The 19,509-nt window shown below is 39.6% G+C and overlaps 1 protein-coding gene across 1 annotated transcript in view; it reads right to left on the reverse strand.

The window, feature by feature from the left end:
- CLVS1 (clavesin 1) overlaps positions 1 to 19,509 on the reverse strand; it is a 101,281-nt gene that overhangs the window by 50,542 nt on the left and 31,230 nt on the right. The window contains exon 3 of the mRNA XM_005517129.2: positions 16,945 to 17,119. Coding sequence (XP_005517186.1) covers positions 16,945 to 17,119 — 175 coding nt within the window. The remainder of the gene's footprint in view (positions 1 to 16,944; positions 17,120 to 19,509) is intronic.

Raw genomic sequence — 19,509 nt, forward strand, 5'->3', positions numbered from 1 at the left:
ACTCCTTGTTCTGGTACAAGAACACGTGTGCTTCCTTGTAAGTTGTACATGTTAATTTTCCTCCTAGCCTCACATTGCTGTCAATGTTAAAGACTTGAACAAAAAAACAGGATACAACAGAGCTTACAGCAGCAGAAGTATGTTGTGTGTTTGAAAAGCTATGGAGTGGAACTGAACAAGTAGGAAATCTTTTTTTCCAGCCATGCAGAGCTTTAAATGCTAGAATAAAGCAAGATGGAAACCTGGTCTGGACTATTGTTCAGCAAAGGTCACTGAATTTTCAGCAAGTGGTGACTGCAAACAGCCCAATAAATCCAGTTGGGGATAACACACAACTTCAAGTAAGCCTGAAAGCCTCCACTAGCATAGGTCAGGAGGTGGAGGATCTACTGCACTCTTAGGAAAGATGCTGTAGTGGCTGCTAGCACACATCTCTCTTTTCTGGTCAGAACAGGTCTTTCAACAGGAAGAGTAAGGGCTGTCTAATATCACTAGAAAAATTTTCTTAATTTATTGTCTCCAAATCAAACTGTGCCCATTTTTTAATTGACAAGATGAGCTGTTTTTCCAGCTAAATCAACAATAATGTGAGGCTCTTTCCTGTTCAATTATCCCTATTTCATGGGAGTTGAGAAGGTGTACAAGTGGCAGTAAAATCAAGCTTGCTGTTCTGGCTCTTCAGTGCTAGTGTGAACAAATGGCAACATAACACTTCATGCTTAAGGTAAGCCCTGTTCCTCTGATGTAAAGAGGGAGAAAATTATTTCTTAAATATTAACCTTTAACTCTGAGAGAAAAAAACACCCCTCATTGTCACTGCAAAAGTAAGCACTGAGGGTCTCTGTACTTCTTGTACAACAAAGAGAGTCCTTTTGACAACATCCAAAGGAGGATGTCTTTTGTAATGAGCTACTTCAGCTGAAAATAAACATCATTTCCAATTAGAAATTACACCAATGTGAATTTAGTGATGAGGGAAGTGATGGAGCTGATCACAAAACCTTGCTTAGGGTAATGGATGCTTTGTGTTATTTGGCTGAGAGAGGTTGTGCCTCTCCATCCATCTCCTCCTCTTCATCCATCCATCTCCTCCTCTTCATCCATCCATCTCCTCCACCATCCACCTAACCACCACACCATTGCCATCACAACCATATTCAATGTTGTTTCTTCTGTGAGGCCAGCAGCAGTAGCCAGCTAACAAGTGGGCCTTGCAGGGGAGGGAGGATGTATGTAAAACATATTCTGTGGAGACACAGAATCAGCACTGGCAATGAACTTTGTGATTTTCAAAGATTCTCTTAAAGACTGAGCATGAAGTTCCTGTGATATTGCATGAAAACTTGGCTTTTATTCAAATGGGGAGAAAATGTTTCCAGGGTTCATGGCAGCCAACAAAATCTTGAGGACATTAACTGCAAGCACCTAGACTGCAAATGCAAAGTAAGGGTTTTCAGTTTTCTGTTTGCATCCCTATCTGTTAAAAAAAAATAAAAAAATCAAACCCATGGGCCTAAGGAGATAAAAGAGAGGAGTGTGGGATTTTTGGATGTTTTCAGAGGAAGACAGTAAGCATATTATGAAGCAGCTGCCTTGACTGACAGTCTGTTGCCCACCTGGAGGAGAGGACCCAGTGTGAGATTTCCATGCAATCCTCAAAGGAAGCCAGGTAGAGCGCAACGGTAGCAGGAGGGGTCTGGATGAAACTCTCCCCTTTGATTCCTGTGGTTTGTGCAGAACTCCTGCAAAGTTTAAAAGCTCTGGGGAAGACTGTGTGGTTTTCTGCCAGAGCACAGCTGGGGAATTCAGGGCTAGTTTGCTGTTCCTGGCTTTTGGTCACAGAAGTAATATTGCTGCAGTCACCTTTCATTTCACAGTCCCGACACAGGACACGACGTGGGCAAAGAGCTGCTTGAGAGAACGGAGACAAAGGCTCTGTGGTTCTCCCCTCCCTGCCCTTCCCACCAGCAGTGCTCACTCCAGCATTACAAAACAAAAAATAGACCTGCAGCTCAGCAGGCTCCTGCCCCCACCCACCAAACCTTCACTCTGTCCTCTGCAAAAGCATCAACAGTGCCTCTAAGGAGCAGGCGAAAGATCAGTGGGGATGACTGAATGCTCCACGCTTTTGATCCACCAAACTCTGCCATGGTAATGCTTAGATAAGCATGGGGGGAAATATTGTCAGTTTTCCAGTGAATTTCAGAATTTACTACATTTTACTAGCATCTTGTTTGCTTGAATATGTTTATTTTTATCCTTCAGGCAAATATTTCTGCCTCCTGTGAACCTTTTATGTAAATCAACAGAGGCATTTGGCAAGCAATATCAAAACTGCAGCTTTACATATCACTGAAGCAGAAAATAAATGGAAATAATTACTGATGCCTCCAAGTACAGATTTGTTTCAAAATGAAACGTGCAGCTTAGAGATGGTGGGCAGTATATACCTAATGATTTCCTGTTAGCTTACATAGCATTAGCTCAGACATTTTTATTTCATTCTAGGATGTGTTTTTTCCCTCTTTTGGGGGAGATCAGGGAGAGATAGTGGCTGTTTGCTCATTTTAACCATATTGAACAGAATCAGAAATTCAGTTATTTAATAAACTGCTTCCCAACAGGAAGCTTATGCTTAACATGATGCTGTGGGACTCATTTACATAATTCTGACTCTAGACAAAAAAAAACACCCAACTAACAAAACAAAAAAAACCACCCAAAACTCAACACACACACAAAAAAAAAGAGATGGCATTAACTGTTCTGCTTCACAGCATCTCCCATCATGGCAGTATAACAATACTCCAGCTTGTTAAAGCACTCTGCTGGGCTTTAATGATTGGAGAAATGCAGGGGGAAAATCAGCTCATGACTGAAAGTACAAAAAGATAGATAAAAAGAAAAAGACAAATGATTTTCAAGTTGGTAGTTTGCTGCATTTATCATGTACAAACAGCATTTTGAATTTTTTAAAAGATGCAAGATCTGCTTCACATGCAACAACAGCTGAATGGCAAAAAAATCAGAAAGGCTGTAAGTCTTCACCTATGTCACATCTCCCAAATCTGTCCCTACTGAGATGGCAGGCTTCTCAAAAGGATGCAATTTACACAGAAATCAACAGATGTTTCGTTGTTAGCGAAATGTTCCTGCCAAGAGTTATTTCACATCTTCTTTTTGAGTGCCAACCAGCCCAGATCAAAGAGGTCTGCCTTGAAAACACAGCCTCCAGGGTCTGGGGAGAGGTGGCATGGAGCTGCTCTCTGGGCTTGGACACCCCCTCCCAAATAATGAAAACAAAGGAGACAACGATTTTTGCCTGTGGTTACCACAATCAGGTTTGTTATACTGGTGACATAACTGAGCATTCACCGCACTGAATCCTTGATTGCTTGCCCCTGTTTATGCCAGAGGCATGCATATTTACTGACCAGTCCAGGGCAATTTGAGTAGACCCAGATCTGAGATACTGCTCTGAGGGGAAACTGCAGCATGACAACTCACTGCTCGAAAGTTCCTTTAATTCATGGATTTATTTTCAACAATGTGAGTGTCCAATGAAACACTGCTGTTAAAAGATTATTTCTGAAAATCATTTCTGATGATATTACAGAGTTTGTACTACATAAAATTTCCAATTAAAAAAAAATATCATCAGAGGGCTAATTTGAAAAATCTCCTATAAGCATGAAAACTTATTTTTTTTTCCTTCCTTCCTTCCTTCCTTCCTTCCTTCCTTCCTTCCTTCCTTCCTTCCTTCCTTCCTTCCTTCCTTCCTTCCTTCCTTCCTTCCTTCCTTCCTTCCTTCCTTCCTTCCTGCCTTCCTTCCTTCCTTCCCTTCCTTCCCTTCCTTCCTGCCTTTCTTCCTTCCTTCCTTCCTGCTTTACTTCCTGTCTTCCTGCTTTCCTTCCTTCCTGCCTTCCTTCCTTCCTGCCTTCCTTCCTGCAGGCCTTCCTGCCTTCTTTCCTTCCTTCCTTCCTTCCTTCCTTCCTTCCTTCCTTCCTTCCTTCCTTCCTTCCTTCCTTCCTTCCTTCCTTCCTTCCTTCCTTCCTTCCTTCCTTCCGCCACTTCCTTCCGCCACTTCCTTCCTTCCTTCCTTCCTTCCTTCCTTCCTTCCTTCCTTCCTTCCTTCCTTCCTTCCGCCACTTCCTTCCTTCCTTCCTTCCTTCCGCCACTTCCTTCCGCCACTTCCTTCCGCCACTTCCTTCCGCCACTTCCTTCCGCCACTTCTTTCCTTCCGCCACTTCCGCCACTTCCTTCCTTCCTTCCTTCCGCTACTTCCTTCCTTCCTTCCTTCCTTCCTTCCTTCCTTCCTTCCTTCCTTCCTTCCTTCCTTCCTTCCTTCCTTCCTTCCTTCCTGCCTTCCTGCCTTCCTGCCTTCCTTCCCTTCCTTCCTGCCTTCCTTCCTGCCTTCCTTCCTGCCTTCCTTTCCTGCCTTCCTTCCTTCCTTCCTTCCTGCCTTCCTGCCTTCCTTCCTTCCTGCCTTCCTTCCTGCCTTCCTTCCTTCCTGCCTTCCTGCCTTCCTGCCTGCCTGCCTTCCTCCCTGCCTGCCTCCCTGCCTGCCTTCCTGCCTTCCTGCTGTTATAAATTTGTATTGTGATATTGGCTTTTACAGATGAATATTATATGTTAAATACTTTTTAGCTATGTAACTATGTATAACTTTTTTCTTGCTGACAAGTCTTAAGCTTAAAAGAATTTCCTAGGTACAAGGCAAGGAAACCCCAGAGGGCAAGGACAGTGGGGCCCAAGCTGCTTATCAGGAGAACAATAGAGCCCAAACTGTTATCAGCAGAAGATATGAAGCCCAGCTGCCCTCAAAAGGAAGGGTGAGAGGCCCAGATGGTTATCAACAGTGACCATTTTCAAAAGAAAGGAAACCAAACTTCAAATAATGCTGACCAGCTAGAATAATGATGACCAGCAAAAAATATGCTGACCAGCAGAAAATAAAAAATTGTAGAAAAGCATGATCTAAGAAGGCGGAACCAGGGAGGGGACATGTTTGAATATGCATAAAATCCTCAAAGCAAGAGGGGATAAAAAGAGTGTTCCCAAGATACCAGGTGTGTTCCTGGCAAGCCGCCAGGGCGCCCGGCCGTTTTAACCCTTTGCTTTATTTCTTTTGTCTCCTAATTGTCTTTTTGTTTATATTAAATTCTTTTTTATAATTTATTAAGTGAATCTCGTTTTTAAGACTGCCTTCCTGCCTTCCTTCCTGCCTTCCTTCCTGCCTGCCTTCCTTCCTGCCTGCCTTCCTGCCTTGCTGCCTGCCTTCCTGCCTTCCTGCCTTCTCTCCCTAGCATCTTACAGATGTACTTTCTGCATTGGCTTCAAAGAAAAGGAATCCACTACTAAAAAGTGTTGTTTTTTCTTTTTTTTTTTCCCTACATACACACACAAAGCTGGGCAATCCTTAGAGGTAGTTACCAAATAAATTTACTCAAGCTAATAGCAATGTTCACCTATTTTGTTAGATTAACAAACATTTCCAAGCTAATTTGCGTAGAACATCTTTGCAAAATAAACAAGTTTTGCAAGCAGTCAAAGTAAAATACTTCAAACTTTTGAATCAATTTTATCACAGATGGCAGGAATTTACTAGTAAGGTTATTTATACTTTCTCTGGCAATACTGTTCAGGCATAAATTATCTCTGGAACAGAGACAAATCTAAATTATTTCCATTGTCTTTTAAGACAGTTCAAACGGAATTTATTTGCCTTCCTCACTCAGCAAACTGGGTAAGAGGTCTAGCTCTTTAAATGCTGTTGTTCCAGTTTCAGAGTAGAGAGACTATAAAATGGGGGTGCTTCATTAAAATACCATAGCTGGCACCTCTCAGAGGCACAGGAAAGGAATATTCACTGAGTAAGTAACACATTATAAATTATAATTGAGATTCAATTCTCCCAGGGAGCAAAGAAGGTAACTTGTCATTTGAAGTGTTGTGAGTTTCTGAGAGTGGACCAGAAGTTTAGAGGGTATAATGATATCATTAAGAAATGCCCTTGCAAAGCAAGCAAAATTATACTGTGCTGTTTCTTGAAAACCGCAGGAACTCTTTATTGTTCTGTCAGCAGCAGTTCAAAGAGCTATGTGACCCCATTAACATTCATTCAGGCATGTATAACAAATTGGAGGGGGGAAATTTCTTGAATAGTTAATTATATTTTGTGTCTTTGAATACCAAACACTGTTAGCTATAAGAGCTCAGCACCATAGAATACACACCTTGCACACCTGGTTTACCTCACAGCTTTATTTTTCTTTTAATATTTAGAGGAGAAAGCAGTATCAAAGGTAAAGAAATAGTTGGAAGGTTGGAAAGTGGAAAAAGTAGATAGTGGCTTGCTGATTTGATGGCTGTGGTTGAACTGCTCTGGTATTTGCAATCCTTCTTCCCTGAGCAGCAACTTTTATAAGATGATTAGAAAATCCTTTGAACACATATATCCATGTCAGATAGGAATATGTGGTGATACACTATAAACATAAGCTAGAATCTTGCAGGGAAACCAAAGTGATCTCATTTTGATAAGACACAGCTCTTCTGGCCAAAGTATTCATTCATTTATTTGTGAGTGAAAAGTTGCCCCAGAAGCTCTTTTACACACAGTGGCAAATTACTAGAGTCCCCATGCTGCAGTGATCATTGTCTCAGCTGAAGCAAAGACAGTGGCCAGAAACAGAAACTGAAGTTTGCCTGGTTGGTTTTGAATACAAAAGTTAATCTTATTTTTTAGAGAGAATGATTGGTAGATATAGTCTCCAACGTTAGCAGGAAGCCCACTCACAATGATTAATTAATTTATCTATACCAATTAATTAATTTCAGTTCCACTACAGATTCAGAAATCCTTATCTCTTTAGGACTGTCTCCTTGCAGCTTTCCTTGCACTTAGCATTGAGATTGATAAATTATATGATAAAGGCAAGGACCATCACAAGGAGTTTAATGCTCTCTGTGCTATCCTGAGGAGATGTTGTTTCCTCAGAATTCAGTTCAGGTTCTCTGTATTTCTAAGTGATGCCAAACAAAGTTAGGACTGTTAGTGGGACTCTTCAGGAAACTTCACACAGAAGCTGGACTAGGATCCTTTGTAGCTACTGCAGGTGTCCATTTACATAAACATTCCCACCAAGCCACAGGAAATTATTTCTTCCAGACACTGGGCACTCATGCTACTGAGCACACTTATTAATTCAAAGCTGCTTCTAAATTCTCTTGGAATATAGAAGAATAAAATTTATCTTACCCTCTAAACCTAGGCAAGCCTGCATTCTATTTTCAGTTCATTGAAATTTCTGCTGTTTTTGTCTGTAATTCTTACACTGTGATTAAGTACTTTGCTCATCACATATATATTCATACTTCTGCCTTTCTTCTGAAATATTGTCAATCTAATGACCTTCTAAATGTATCTGCTATTTGAAGAATATTTGCATTGTAATTGTACTTGTGTTAGCTATGTTTTTTCTTAGCTGCATTTTTATTGCATGTAGATTGGAGCTGGTCAGAAAGCCTCCTCTGAAATGGAAATTATTTTTATTACCTTTTGGCCTTGCTTTAAACTGATCCCACTGCAAAGAGTTTGTAACAGTGGGAATGTGCTCAGAGTGAAAATCAGAATGCACATTCGAGTGCTCTAGTTGCCTAATATGTGTCTACCAGAAAGGGATGAAAAACACATCCTGAACTAATAACAGGAAGTCTTGAATTACAGGGAAGTAGAGCTACTAGATGAATTTCCACTGAAATGCTTTTTTTTCGCAGAAAATGCCCATTTGCTGAAACCAAAGCTTAGTGGGGGCAAGGGGTAGAGATAAGGGGAGAAGGAATTAGGCTGAATATTTCTCTTGATGTTTTCAACATTACTTGGAAGACTGTGGTGTTTGAGGTTGACATTTTTGTGTCAAGAAACCCCTGCTATTCAGGAATGTTTGTATAATTGTAAGGTTCCACATGGGTAAGAGGCGCAAAAATATTTGAGAACAAAACAGAGTTCTTCAAGATCCTTAGGCAAATGTTCTTATTGGTGTACAAAATTTCCAAAAAGTGCTCAGACATTGAAGGACATTTTCTGCAAGCCTAGAAAACTCTCTTAAAGTGGAAAATCAGTTTCTGCCATGGTTTAATAGTGGTGGAATTACAGCCTCCATCAAGACAGTGGTAAAAGCTCCATTTGAATCAGCTGGGACTTCACCTCAATCTTACTGAAAGCATTGTAGTCTCTTTTGACCATGCTGATCATACACATATTTGCCATACAAATATGTATGACCATACAGGGTTTGAGGAATTTAGAAGTTCCTTTGCTGAGGAGGAGGTAATAATAGATGAGACTTTAAAGAAAGTTATTATATGTGTAGAAAAGTCCTAGTTTTCTGCACATAATCAAGTCAAACAAGGAGGCAATGCTTCTAAAAGTCATTGCCTTCCTGCAGAATTTTAAAATGTTTCTGACAGCAGCTTTGTGTTAAAAACTTGCACCAGAAATTACCTTGCTTAGGGGAGCAGAATGAACACAGAGTCCTGCCAAGAGCCCTCTCCTGCATCTGTGTGAGCTGAGCTGCTGGGTGTTCCACAGCAGCAGTCAGGGACCCTCAGCCAGTTCCACCGATGCAGCACGTCCTTGAAGGCATGCACTAAAGACAGGGCCGTAAGCCAGAGGTGTAAAGGAACAGCTGATCTTATACTGGCACAGCTGTCTTCCCAGGAGATATGAATTTCAGTTCTGCAGTTGTTAGTGAAGGCTGCAGCATGAGTCTTGTCCTGGAGAGAGCCAAGTCCTTATCTACCTGTGCTTAGGGGATAATCTGTGCCACTGTGTGCAGTCATGTCAGAGCGATGAATCCTCCTGCTCTAACTTCCTCCATTTCCCTGTCCACATGTACCTCCATTGCCACCCCTCATCTCAAACAAAATAACACCCATTCCAATTCTCACACAGCTCTCACTGAACTGTCACTATCCCTATCTCCTTCTGATCTAGTGTGGTATACACAGTCCCTTTCATACTCTTGCATAATCACTGTGTATATTTGTCACAGCAAGAAATTGCCTGTAGTAAACACTCTCCTCAGGAAGCATTCACTCGTTTCCCATGCTAAAAAGGAGAAAGCTTTTGGAGTTGTAAAAGAAGTTAAACATATTACAGATGCATCATTCCTGAAATTTTATGAAATTATGAAGCAATTGATGCAAGTACATTAGACCAGGTTCATATTTTGTGAGAGGAAGAAATATTTAACATATAACATGATCTATTTATGCATGTGTTGGTGGGAAGGTTTGAGCATGACTGTTGTTAGCTCTAGGCTACTTTTTACTGTCTACTACTGAGAAACAGCTACTTTCTCTTCAAGGCAGATTTACTGCAATAAACTTTCACATTTCCTTGCTGGGGATGAAAGAGTATTTTCCTTTCTAATGCTTATCAGTAACTTGGTGAGATCTTTATTAAAATGTAATAACTGGCATAAAAAAAGACCTTCCATTTAACATATGCAGCTTGTCCTTTGCTTACAGCCAAAGCATCCAGCTGGCAAACATGACAAGGCTGATCAATTTTACTAAGCAGTTAATTCTAGTTTTCAAGTGAAAAATGTGAGTCTACAGTCTGCTATCCTTTGCTTTTTCCTTGTTCCAGTCAACTCCCTAGAGATGATAGACACACAATGAACATAGGCCTTCCCTTGCAGAGAGCAAAGTCTGCTTATCTACCTTTTTTTTTTTTTTTAATATAAAATGAGTCAATCCCTCTTCTCATCTCCTTTAATTTCAAAGGCTCCCTCACTGGCAGCTCAAAGAGTACTCACTCTACATATCACAACAGCTGCTGGAGACAGATAGCATGAGCGTTTCTGGAATGATTCAAACTGACCTTCTTTCAATGGATACTAAATGCTCATCCTTAGCCGTGGCTTCATGTTCAGCCGTCCAACACAGGTCTCTAACATGAAGCACATTCTAATACTGAGGGGAAAGGTAGCAAGGTAAACACATGTGGGAACTTTTGAGGCAGTCTTTAATGAAAAAGAAACCAAAAATTAGTATGCTTTTTATGTGTACATATTGCAAATTATTTCACTCAAATACTTGTGTAAATATGCAGTCTGATGTCTCATATGAGCAGTGGACCTGAAATCAAGAAAGTTTTTTTGTTACATGTGTTCACAAGATCCAATTGCATCTTACAGCATCTGATAAATTCTGATCATTAGGAACTTTCCCACTGCTGAAGACCATTAGAACTTGAAGCTATCTCATTTTAGGAATAGTTCAATCATTCTTACTGGGAGGAGGTCTCTATTTCTTTCACAGATTTGTAGGTCCCCTTCTGTAGGTCAACCCATGTTTATACAGCTCAAATTGCCTCTATGAACATTAGCTTGAGTTACTAGCATATATTCTAGAGTTACTGACAAGCACTCTTCTTTGGGAAGCTGCAACATGCCTTTTGGACACTTGAACACACTCTGATTACAATGAAGGAACATCCTGCTTTTACATTCTGAGGAAAGCTCTTGTCTTCTGGTAGGACACTACTAAGGCTACAGTTATCCATCCTCAAGGACCCAGCCTAGAATATCCCCTTTTCTTCAGTTTCCCTATTCTGGGGGAAATAATGACAAGGCTTTTGCAAAAATCAAAAATATAAGCATTTCCCTAATTTTTTGCAAGTCTTTAAATTCTGGACATAAATATGCAAAAAATGCCTTCAGGTAGGTTTCTTTCTAACAGGGGAAAGGAAAGAGGGACAGATTCTGAGCTGCCACAGATCATCGTTTCTCTGCAGATGTGCACAGACCCACAGCCAGTTGCACTGTCCCAGCAACTGGCCTCAGCTCTCTGCTCACTTTTATCAACATGAAAAACTGAGGAGAAGCTAAACAATTGAATGAGAAACTTTTGAATCCACAGTCAGTCTCCCAGAGATAAATTGTTAAATCTACATTTAGGGGCTTATTATATGAGGTGCTAAGGTTTTTTGGCTTGTCCTTGTGCAACGCAGTGGATACATGAGCCTATATATGGTTTTCCTTGCCTAGCTTCTGTCACTGAGGATTTTACTTGTTCTGTCTTCAGTAAGCAGTGACAGAGAGCTCTGTCTTTCTATTAATATGACCTGTTATAAGTACCAGTGGAGACATAATAGCATCATAGGATATTTATAGTACAGACAGGCTTAACCTTACAATACAGATTTCTACAGAAAGTCTGAGTGTTCCTCAGCTTGTTACAATGAGAATTGTGATTCACTCTAAATTTTCAAGTAGCAGCAATGTTATGTTCAGAAACTCTGTGGAAAGAAGAGTTTTGTCTTATACTCACTATGCCAGGCATCTTACACCCTACATCCTTCACATGACTCATAAGGAGTTCCACTGGAAGCACTTATTCGGACAAAGAGATCACATTTACCTCGGGTTTCAGAGTACAAATATGTTTAAGCACTGAAGGAAGAGTCAGCTCCTTGTTCCATTGTCTGGGCTGATGAAGGAGGCATCAGGTTTTCAGGGCAGAGGGCTCGGTGAAGTTCTCCAAATGCTTGAGGACTGCCTGGATTCTGTTCAGATGCTCAGTTTGACCATAACAAATATTAAATTATGCCCATTAACCCAGGTCATGCTGACCTGAAATACTGTTCCATTACCTCCACTTGATTTCAAATTTCAAAAAACAATTAAGGCAAAAATCAAATGTTTACCACTCATAATGAATTAGATTATTAAGTATTTTGATTCCCATATGAAAATTATTGAAACAAACATACTTCCAGATAATTTTGGAAATCTATTCCACTGTAATAATGCTATTCTGAAAATACAGCATAATTCCAGAAAAAAAGTTTTTTTGAGTTGAAAACTTTCATCAGTTTTAAAAGGTCATATTTTTCAGTAAAATTTGGAAAAACGAGCCTAAAAAATATTACATCTTTGGCGTAATATTGAACTTAATTTTTTTCCTTCAAGAACTACATTCTTCTTCACTTTTGAACATTTTAAAAAATATTATAGCTCTTCCTTCTGAAGCACAACATGAAAAATATTTGATTGTATAAGACAGTGTCAAGAGACAAGTGATTTTCTGCTATTATTTAACTGACATTAAGTTTCTTAATCCTACAAAATTACAGAAGGAAATTTTTAAAAAGGACTTTTAAAATCTATTTCTAGTGTTAAAGATCAAAAAGCTTCATATAATTCTAAACAGGCTGAGTTTTTCACAATCTGGGATCTCATTCTAGATTTTGAAGTAGGATAATCTCCAATAATATCTAAACAAACCTGTTAGCTTGATTTTCTGATTTCATCTAAACATTAATGATATTCTGTAGCATTAGCAAATGTACTTTTGACAATTTTCTAAGAGAATCTTAGACCATTTTCCCTTATTTGAAGATTTTTTTTCAAAGATTTTTATCTATACCAGTATCTGATCAAAGTATTCTTAAGTTAAGCATCATTGATTTCCTTTCATTTTCCTTTCCTCACAGAAATACCAGCTTCAAATTTTTGCTGGATTATGATAAACTGAAAATAGCTTAAAAGAACTAGAGAGATTTAATGGCTCTCCCAATGTCCCTTGTTGGCCAATTCATCTGTCAAGTTATTGCCAGTGAAGATCTGGAGTCAAATTCCTGTTTGCAGGTCTGGTTGATCCCTCTTGTTACTGCTGTTTGATGCAATGATTGTAGAATTCGAATCAAAGCCCTATTGAACCCTAGAGATCACTCCTGCAGTGATTCATCATTGCCAAAAGTAGGAATATGGTTTATTTCTTAAGAGTCACTGTAATCACATTTGAGTACACATGCATGTGACACAACTATCAGAGAAAGAAAGAATACAGCTGGGAAATAACCATTCACCCTTTCTCGTTTCACTTCCTTGAGACAGCCTTGGGGCCAGTTACCTGCTAGGTAAAGCAGTACTCTGGAGTGCAGACCTGAGCTTCAGGTCAGTTTTGAATCCAGCCTGGTGATTTGTGTCATAAGCCACTTAGCTGGGTCTCGGTAGACCATGGCCTTCTGTCTTGGCTTTCACCAAAGAAATGGCAGGCAAGGTCAAACCTTCTGCTGTTTTGAAGGATTTGGAAGATTTCTGGATGCTATTGAGAAGTTATTTGATTTCAATTCAGAGTACTAGCTGGGGAAATTTCTAAATTGCTACATGCATGCACTTTCATGAAGATAGCTCTAGTGTTGGATAAGGCAGGAACAAATAGTGATTCTTTATGCTCACTGGTATACCAAAAAATCAAAAGTCCTGTCTGGAGGCCAACCAACTACATCCTCGGAGCAGAAACCAACCAGCCATAAATGAAAAAAATGTCTGGGCTTCACTGGACATGGAGGCTGTGTTCACTGTAACAGTTCAGCCTCGGTTTCCAGAATTATTAGAGGTCTTTGGATGCAGTGGTCAGTAGCAAACATCCTGCATACGGAGAAGTGGCCATTTCTTATATGCTTCACCTGCATCACTATTGTAACGTGGATTTCTGACCTTTGATATTGGACTCTGATGTTTCTACTCTGTTATGCAAAGTGCCAAAAGATTAGTCTCTGGTTAACTTAAGCCACAATTAAATTTTGTCTACCATCATAAGATAATTATAAGCTCAGCATGACACACGAAGAACTGTAGCTTCACAGACTAAGAAAACAGAGGAAAAGACATGCTGTGAAGGGGAAAAGCTGTTCGCATTAAAAGAGTAAAGATTAGAATTGGAAACTTAGAAAATCATTGGCAAAATAGATTTATTTTAGACACAACTCTTTCCCCACCTTTCCATCCACGTGAAAATCTTGTGCTTAATGTGTTAAAATTCCAGAGATCTGTAAGGTCTAGGAAGGAGTACAGCATGAGCTCAAAGCATACAGTGACAATTGTCTTCTGCTAAAACAGCAGAGCTTGTTAATCAGAGGTGGCTTAGGCACTACAAAGACATTTGTCCCCACACTGCTGTGACATGATGAGAATTGCCACACAGTACAAATACTTATTTAGCATCTGAACTACTGTTGTTTGAAGTGGAGGCATAAAGCTATTTTTATGTCATTAAATAACATGACTGAGGTACAATGAACTGTCTTGTGTGATGCAATATATAAAGAAATTTATACAGAACAAGAAGTAGTATTGAGCAAAATGTGCATTCAGCAATGTGGTGATGTAACTCCTATGTCATCTTTCTAAGTATTTACAGATTTTACTGTGTTTGGAACTGAGCAGCCTATATAATAGCAATATATTAATTTCTGCAGCCAAGTCCACTAGATTTGACTAGTGTTTGTTTTACAACCCAAGATGAATTAATATATGCACCTTTTTAATGCTTGCTGTCTGCACTTTAGTGGTAATGCATTGTAGCAGCAGTTTGAGGAAAAGTAAATTGAAGGCAAATGCAAAAACATTGAATTGCCAAAAGATTAATTGGATGAAAGCATTTTGAAAGTAAGAAAAAAACCCAAATGCATAAATTATTTAATATTATTTGTTGGTTTTTTTAAAGTTGTTCTATATGTCAGCATGTGATGGTTTGAGACACTGAATAAAAGTCTAAAAAATTATAGGAAAATTGTTCTGCTATGGCATTAAAATTGCCATTACATAGGGAGAGCCTAAAAGTTTCACAAATAGCAACATATGGGTTCAGCTCCAGGAGAAATTGTAAGAGAGAATTATTTTCCTTCCATCCACTTAATTAGACTTACACAGGATTTAATATAACCCAAAATCTCTTAATAGAAAGGAGGACTGAGATAGCCATGTAATCTGCCTGTCTGAGGATTTGTACTTGCACAGTGCCTTAGCTATGAGAAAAACAAGGAACTGAAACAATCTGCTTTTTTTTTTGTTTTTTCTGGACATCATCATCTCATGGGACAGGACCTGACTTTTTTACTTTCAGTAATTTCCAGTGCAGTGACAGTTTTTCTAAAGTATGTAGGTCTCGTCTGCATTTCAACTACATTTCATGTAAATTTTACATTAGGATGGCACTAGTTCTTTTAAAATAGTAATAGAACAAAGTCTCAATGAAGGTACTTCTACAGCAATGGTGAAAGCCAAAAAAAACCCCAAACTAAAAAATCCCCACCATCATTGTATGCTAAATATGTGCTGTATCAGCATGAATGAGTTGCTTCTAAAACTGGTAAAAAGGAATGCAGCATTCACAACTCCTATTACTCCTACTGCTCAGAAGCCAGTGGTTAGCTAAGTTTAGGACACGTTGTCCCAATTTGTACTTTCAGGGAGTCATATTTTTACTAATCCTTGAGAAGACAACAATAACTTGACTTCAAATATGAAATTAAATGCACCTCAAGAAAGACAGCCTTCTTAAATTGCACACCACAGGATGTCAAGCTAATGACAGAATTATAAGATCAACTTTGGTACTCCCAGGCTTCAGTACTTCCAGAACTTTTGGCAACAAATGCAAATAATCTGGAGGCAGACAACTTGGCAGTGCCATGGCCAGAAATCAAACGGGGTTAAGGCTGGACTGGCCTCTTACTGAATAGATGCAAAAGCACAATTTGGACAGGCACAAGGACACTTTTCTAGAATTTGATCTACTTATGAATGTCACTTGGCTTTATCTTCCTTCTGACTAGAAGGGTTTTTTTAACCACAGAATGTTATTCTGAATGAAGTGATAGTATCTGCAGGAGAAGATAAGGTATTGTCCTAAGGACTAATTGCACAGCTTGACTTTCTATTTTGTTAGAATAGATGAAAATTCCTCACAAAGGGGAACACAGGCTTAAAATTACTGGCAGATTTTTCTGCCTCATTTTTGAATAATAAAACAAAGCAGATCACAATCAAGATCTACTTGTAGATAATTTACTAGTCAAAAAAATTGTTCCTTCATAAGTTAAAATAAAAATGCACACACCAGAAAGAATTTTACTTGATGTGTTTATGACAACAGGATATCTGGTAAGTACTAAGCAAGAAAAAAGCAATTACTTATATCTCCTTTTAAATATGTAGCTGCATGAAAACATGTGGTCCTTAAGCAAGCAGGTAAAAGATTGAAGTCATCCCTGCTTTGAGCAGGGAGTCAGACAAAATTATCTCCATCACTCTTTCCAACCTCAGTAGTCCTTGGATTCTACCAAATGCCCTCAAATAGTAAGGTTATGTAAAACTATTTCAGACTTAAAAGTCCATCTCAGGTCTAACATCAGAAATGGGCTCAGACTTTAGTGGATGGGGCCAATCTCCTCTCTGAGCACTGCAGTTTATCCTCATGCTCAGGTTGCCCCATCCTCAGGTTGACCCATCAGGCCCCAGCTGCCTGGTCCTCACTCTCCACCTAACCCAGTAACAGCACGTGGTTTTAGCTTGCTCCCATTTATCTGCAAGCACCAAGTGGATGTGCAGCCCCTAAACAGTCTGAGCCATAAAGTAACAGGATCCTGTGTGACAAATGAAGGCAGTCAGAATGAGGGCACAACAGGGAGCCTGTCCTCCCTCTTGCCCATTTTTGTCCAACTCAAATGCATCCCCGTGAACACAACAGCACTCTTCCATCTGCTGAGGGATCTGCTCTCATCTCCTGTTACCTTCCCTCTGCATACACATGTGCTTGCATGTGGACTGCACACTCCAGAAGGCAGGCACTGCTGGGTTCTAATCCCCCCAAATTCTCTGATGGATTAAACATCAAATCTCTAACCCTCCCTCTTAATGCTGTGGTAAGTAACGCACATGCTGGCTACATTGATTTACAGCTGAAATAAAAGTGAAAGACAGACAAAATGAGATGTCTGAAAATCGATCTGTGCTGCAAGTGGATAGAACATTAAAGCATTCTGGATTATTTTCTCCTCCCTTCACTTTGCCCAGTGCCTAATGAAGCAAAAATCACTGTCTGCAGCAATAAAAGTTGCAGGTACACCTGCCACCCTCCACCTACCTGTAACCCTTCAATGGCCAGTTTGAGGATAGATGGTGTCAGCTTGGAGGCTTGCTTGAAGGAGAAGTTGCTCCAGTCTATAATTAGAATGAAGCCATTTATCTGAAGCTCCTGATCTTCAATGAGTACTTCCAAGGAAAGCAGAATAGCCCGAAGGATATCTATGAAAGAGTTCCTAAAGCAAAAGCAGAAAAAAGAAATCAATGGTTGCAGTTATTTTCAAACCTCAAGATACTCAGTTTTGCTGTGGGTGGGGCATGAGTGAGGGACAGGGATTTATTCTGGTAGAATTATCCTGAAAAAGAGTTGTTTCAGAGGTGTCCTTAAAGAGCGCCTGCTCTAAAACTGTTTGGTGGGCTAAATCCTGCTCACTGATGGATAAAATAAACACTGAATGAGATCTCCTCAATTTTGCTAGCAGTCCTCACAATAGATTTTAGCTAAGCTGCATTGGGAAACTATTTGTCTATGATGAAATGAATCAAATTCATGCTATCAATTTAAATCCTTGCTCGTTTGGAAATATTTTAACAGTTTGCTTCCCTTCTTCTTACTAGCTTTTTGTTTCCCTTATTTTCAGAAAAGGAAATAAATCAGTACAATATTAATATAAAAATATTACAACTAGGTTCTGTGTCTTCCTCCTTGAGTGTAGGGAATGATCCAAGGCTTTACCCAATAAAGTTTGACATTGCCTTATTTTTGCAAACCAAATGCAATACGAAAAATGGCTGCATCCACTCAAAACGAGAACTCTTTATTATTTATCAGTAGTCCGGCCACAAGGCTTCCCTCAGCTGTGGGAGATTAATTAAAAACCTTGGAGGGCCTGAAGCATATAAGTAAAAGAGAAGAAAATGCTGAAATGTTTTCTTTACTGTGAAAGCCTGCACTGGGAAGCCTGGGTGCCTCTCCTGGTGAGCCTCTGCTCACTACTTCCATTTTCTCAATACTTCCACAAAAGTGGGACTTGGACACTTTAATGACTTGTCCATTATATATATATCCAGCTTATACCCAAGTAAGCTGAATTAGGTCCTCTCCTCACCTGTCCTTCTCATTAGATGATTTACAAACAATACATTCTATTAGAGAGAAACAAGCAAGGAAAGCTTCAGAAAGTGCAGCTTAAATTTGTGTAAGATGAAACTGTAATATACTGCTAGTGCAATCTGCTTTATTTCACCATAATTCTCAAGTTTTTATGAGGTCTGAGGTCTTTTACAGGGAAGGTTCATACCGTATTCTCCCATGGAGATATTAATTTAGTTATTTTCTGCTGTTTTAATTAATTTAAAACAAATCCACCCAAACCTTCAAGAGCATTGTTTCAAATTCTGCCTGATAGAAAAAACATATGTGCACTTAAAACAAAGTTCTCTACCATTGACCTGTACCCCTGAATGGCATCAGAACATGGTAAATTTTTATTAAAAGTAAATGGTGAAGTGTTCTCTTTCTTTTTTCTCTTAGCAGGTTTTGAGCGGAAATATATACATTCCTTCTCTAAAGACCTGATCTCTTGAAAAAGCTGCTTCTGCACTCTGCCTTTCTGCAAAAGTTAGAAGCTTCTCTGAAGTATAATGCTGGGGCAATAAATTGAGCTTGAAGATACCTAATATTGTTCTTGCTGCATACCAAGCCACCCCTCCCTCATTTACAGTCACAGGACAACCCTGACCTTTTCAAATCCTATGGGGAAGCTCTGCAAAACAGCTAAAATGAAGGAGTATTTCCTTAGCAACGTCAGGTGAAGGCATACTGACTGGGTTGGCAATTGGCATGTACTTTTAGTCTGAATTTATTTTGAAAAACTGTGATATATATGACCTACTGCTTAGCTGAAATAGATGACTTTCAAGCAGCAGCATCAGACGACCACGCTTTCAATAGTGAATGAAAACAAATACACCTTGTCCTAGGGTGACTTTATGATGCTTGTATCCCCAATCATCTGTTCTATTTATGCTGGATGTTAAGTTCTGCACCTTTAAGACAGGTTCTGAGAGCAAAGGGGGAAAAGAAGTGCAGAGTTTGTTTTCAGAAGCTGCCCTCACTCCTCTGCATCCCTTCCCAGACTGTGCTATCTGCAGCACCGACAGCAGGAGAGAGATCTCCTTTGCTTTTAGTTATTTAGTTAGTTTTTTTTAGCTAGCTGAGGCAGAGAAGTTCCATGGACTGTGGCTTTTCTTTTTCTTGGAACTGGTCAGCCCTGCTCTGGACTGAAAACCCAGACAAACACCAGGAGCTCTCATCTATGGCCCACTGGGGCCTGTGATGAGACATTTTCCAGCACTGGAGGGACTGATGAGAGACTGAGAGAGCCCAGCTACACCCCACAGCAAGGATTTTCTGAATTTGCCATCTCTTCAGAACATCAAGAGGTTTTATTGTTTAATATTATTTAATTTTTTTATGCTTGTGAATATTTTGCTTATTAAATAAACAGGTTTTTTACACTTTTCTCCAAGGAAATCTTTTCCCAGACCAGTTGGGGTAGAGGCTGTTTGAATCTGCTTTCTAGAGGGACCCTTTTGGAAGTTTCCTCCCAAATTTACCCTAAAC

The sequence above is a fragment of the Pseudopodoces humilis genome, chromosome 1 (assembly GCF_049639895.1).
Source record: "Pseudopodoces humilis isolate 2021_Gansu_Grassland_sample_001 chromosome 1, ASM4963989v1, whole genome shotgun sequence".
NCBI lineage: Eukaryota > Metazoa > Chordata > Aves > Passeriformes > Paridae > Pseudopodoces > Pseudopodoces humilis.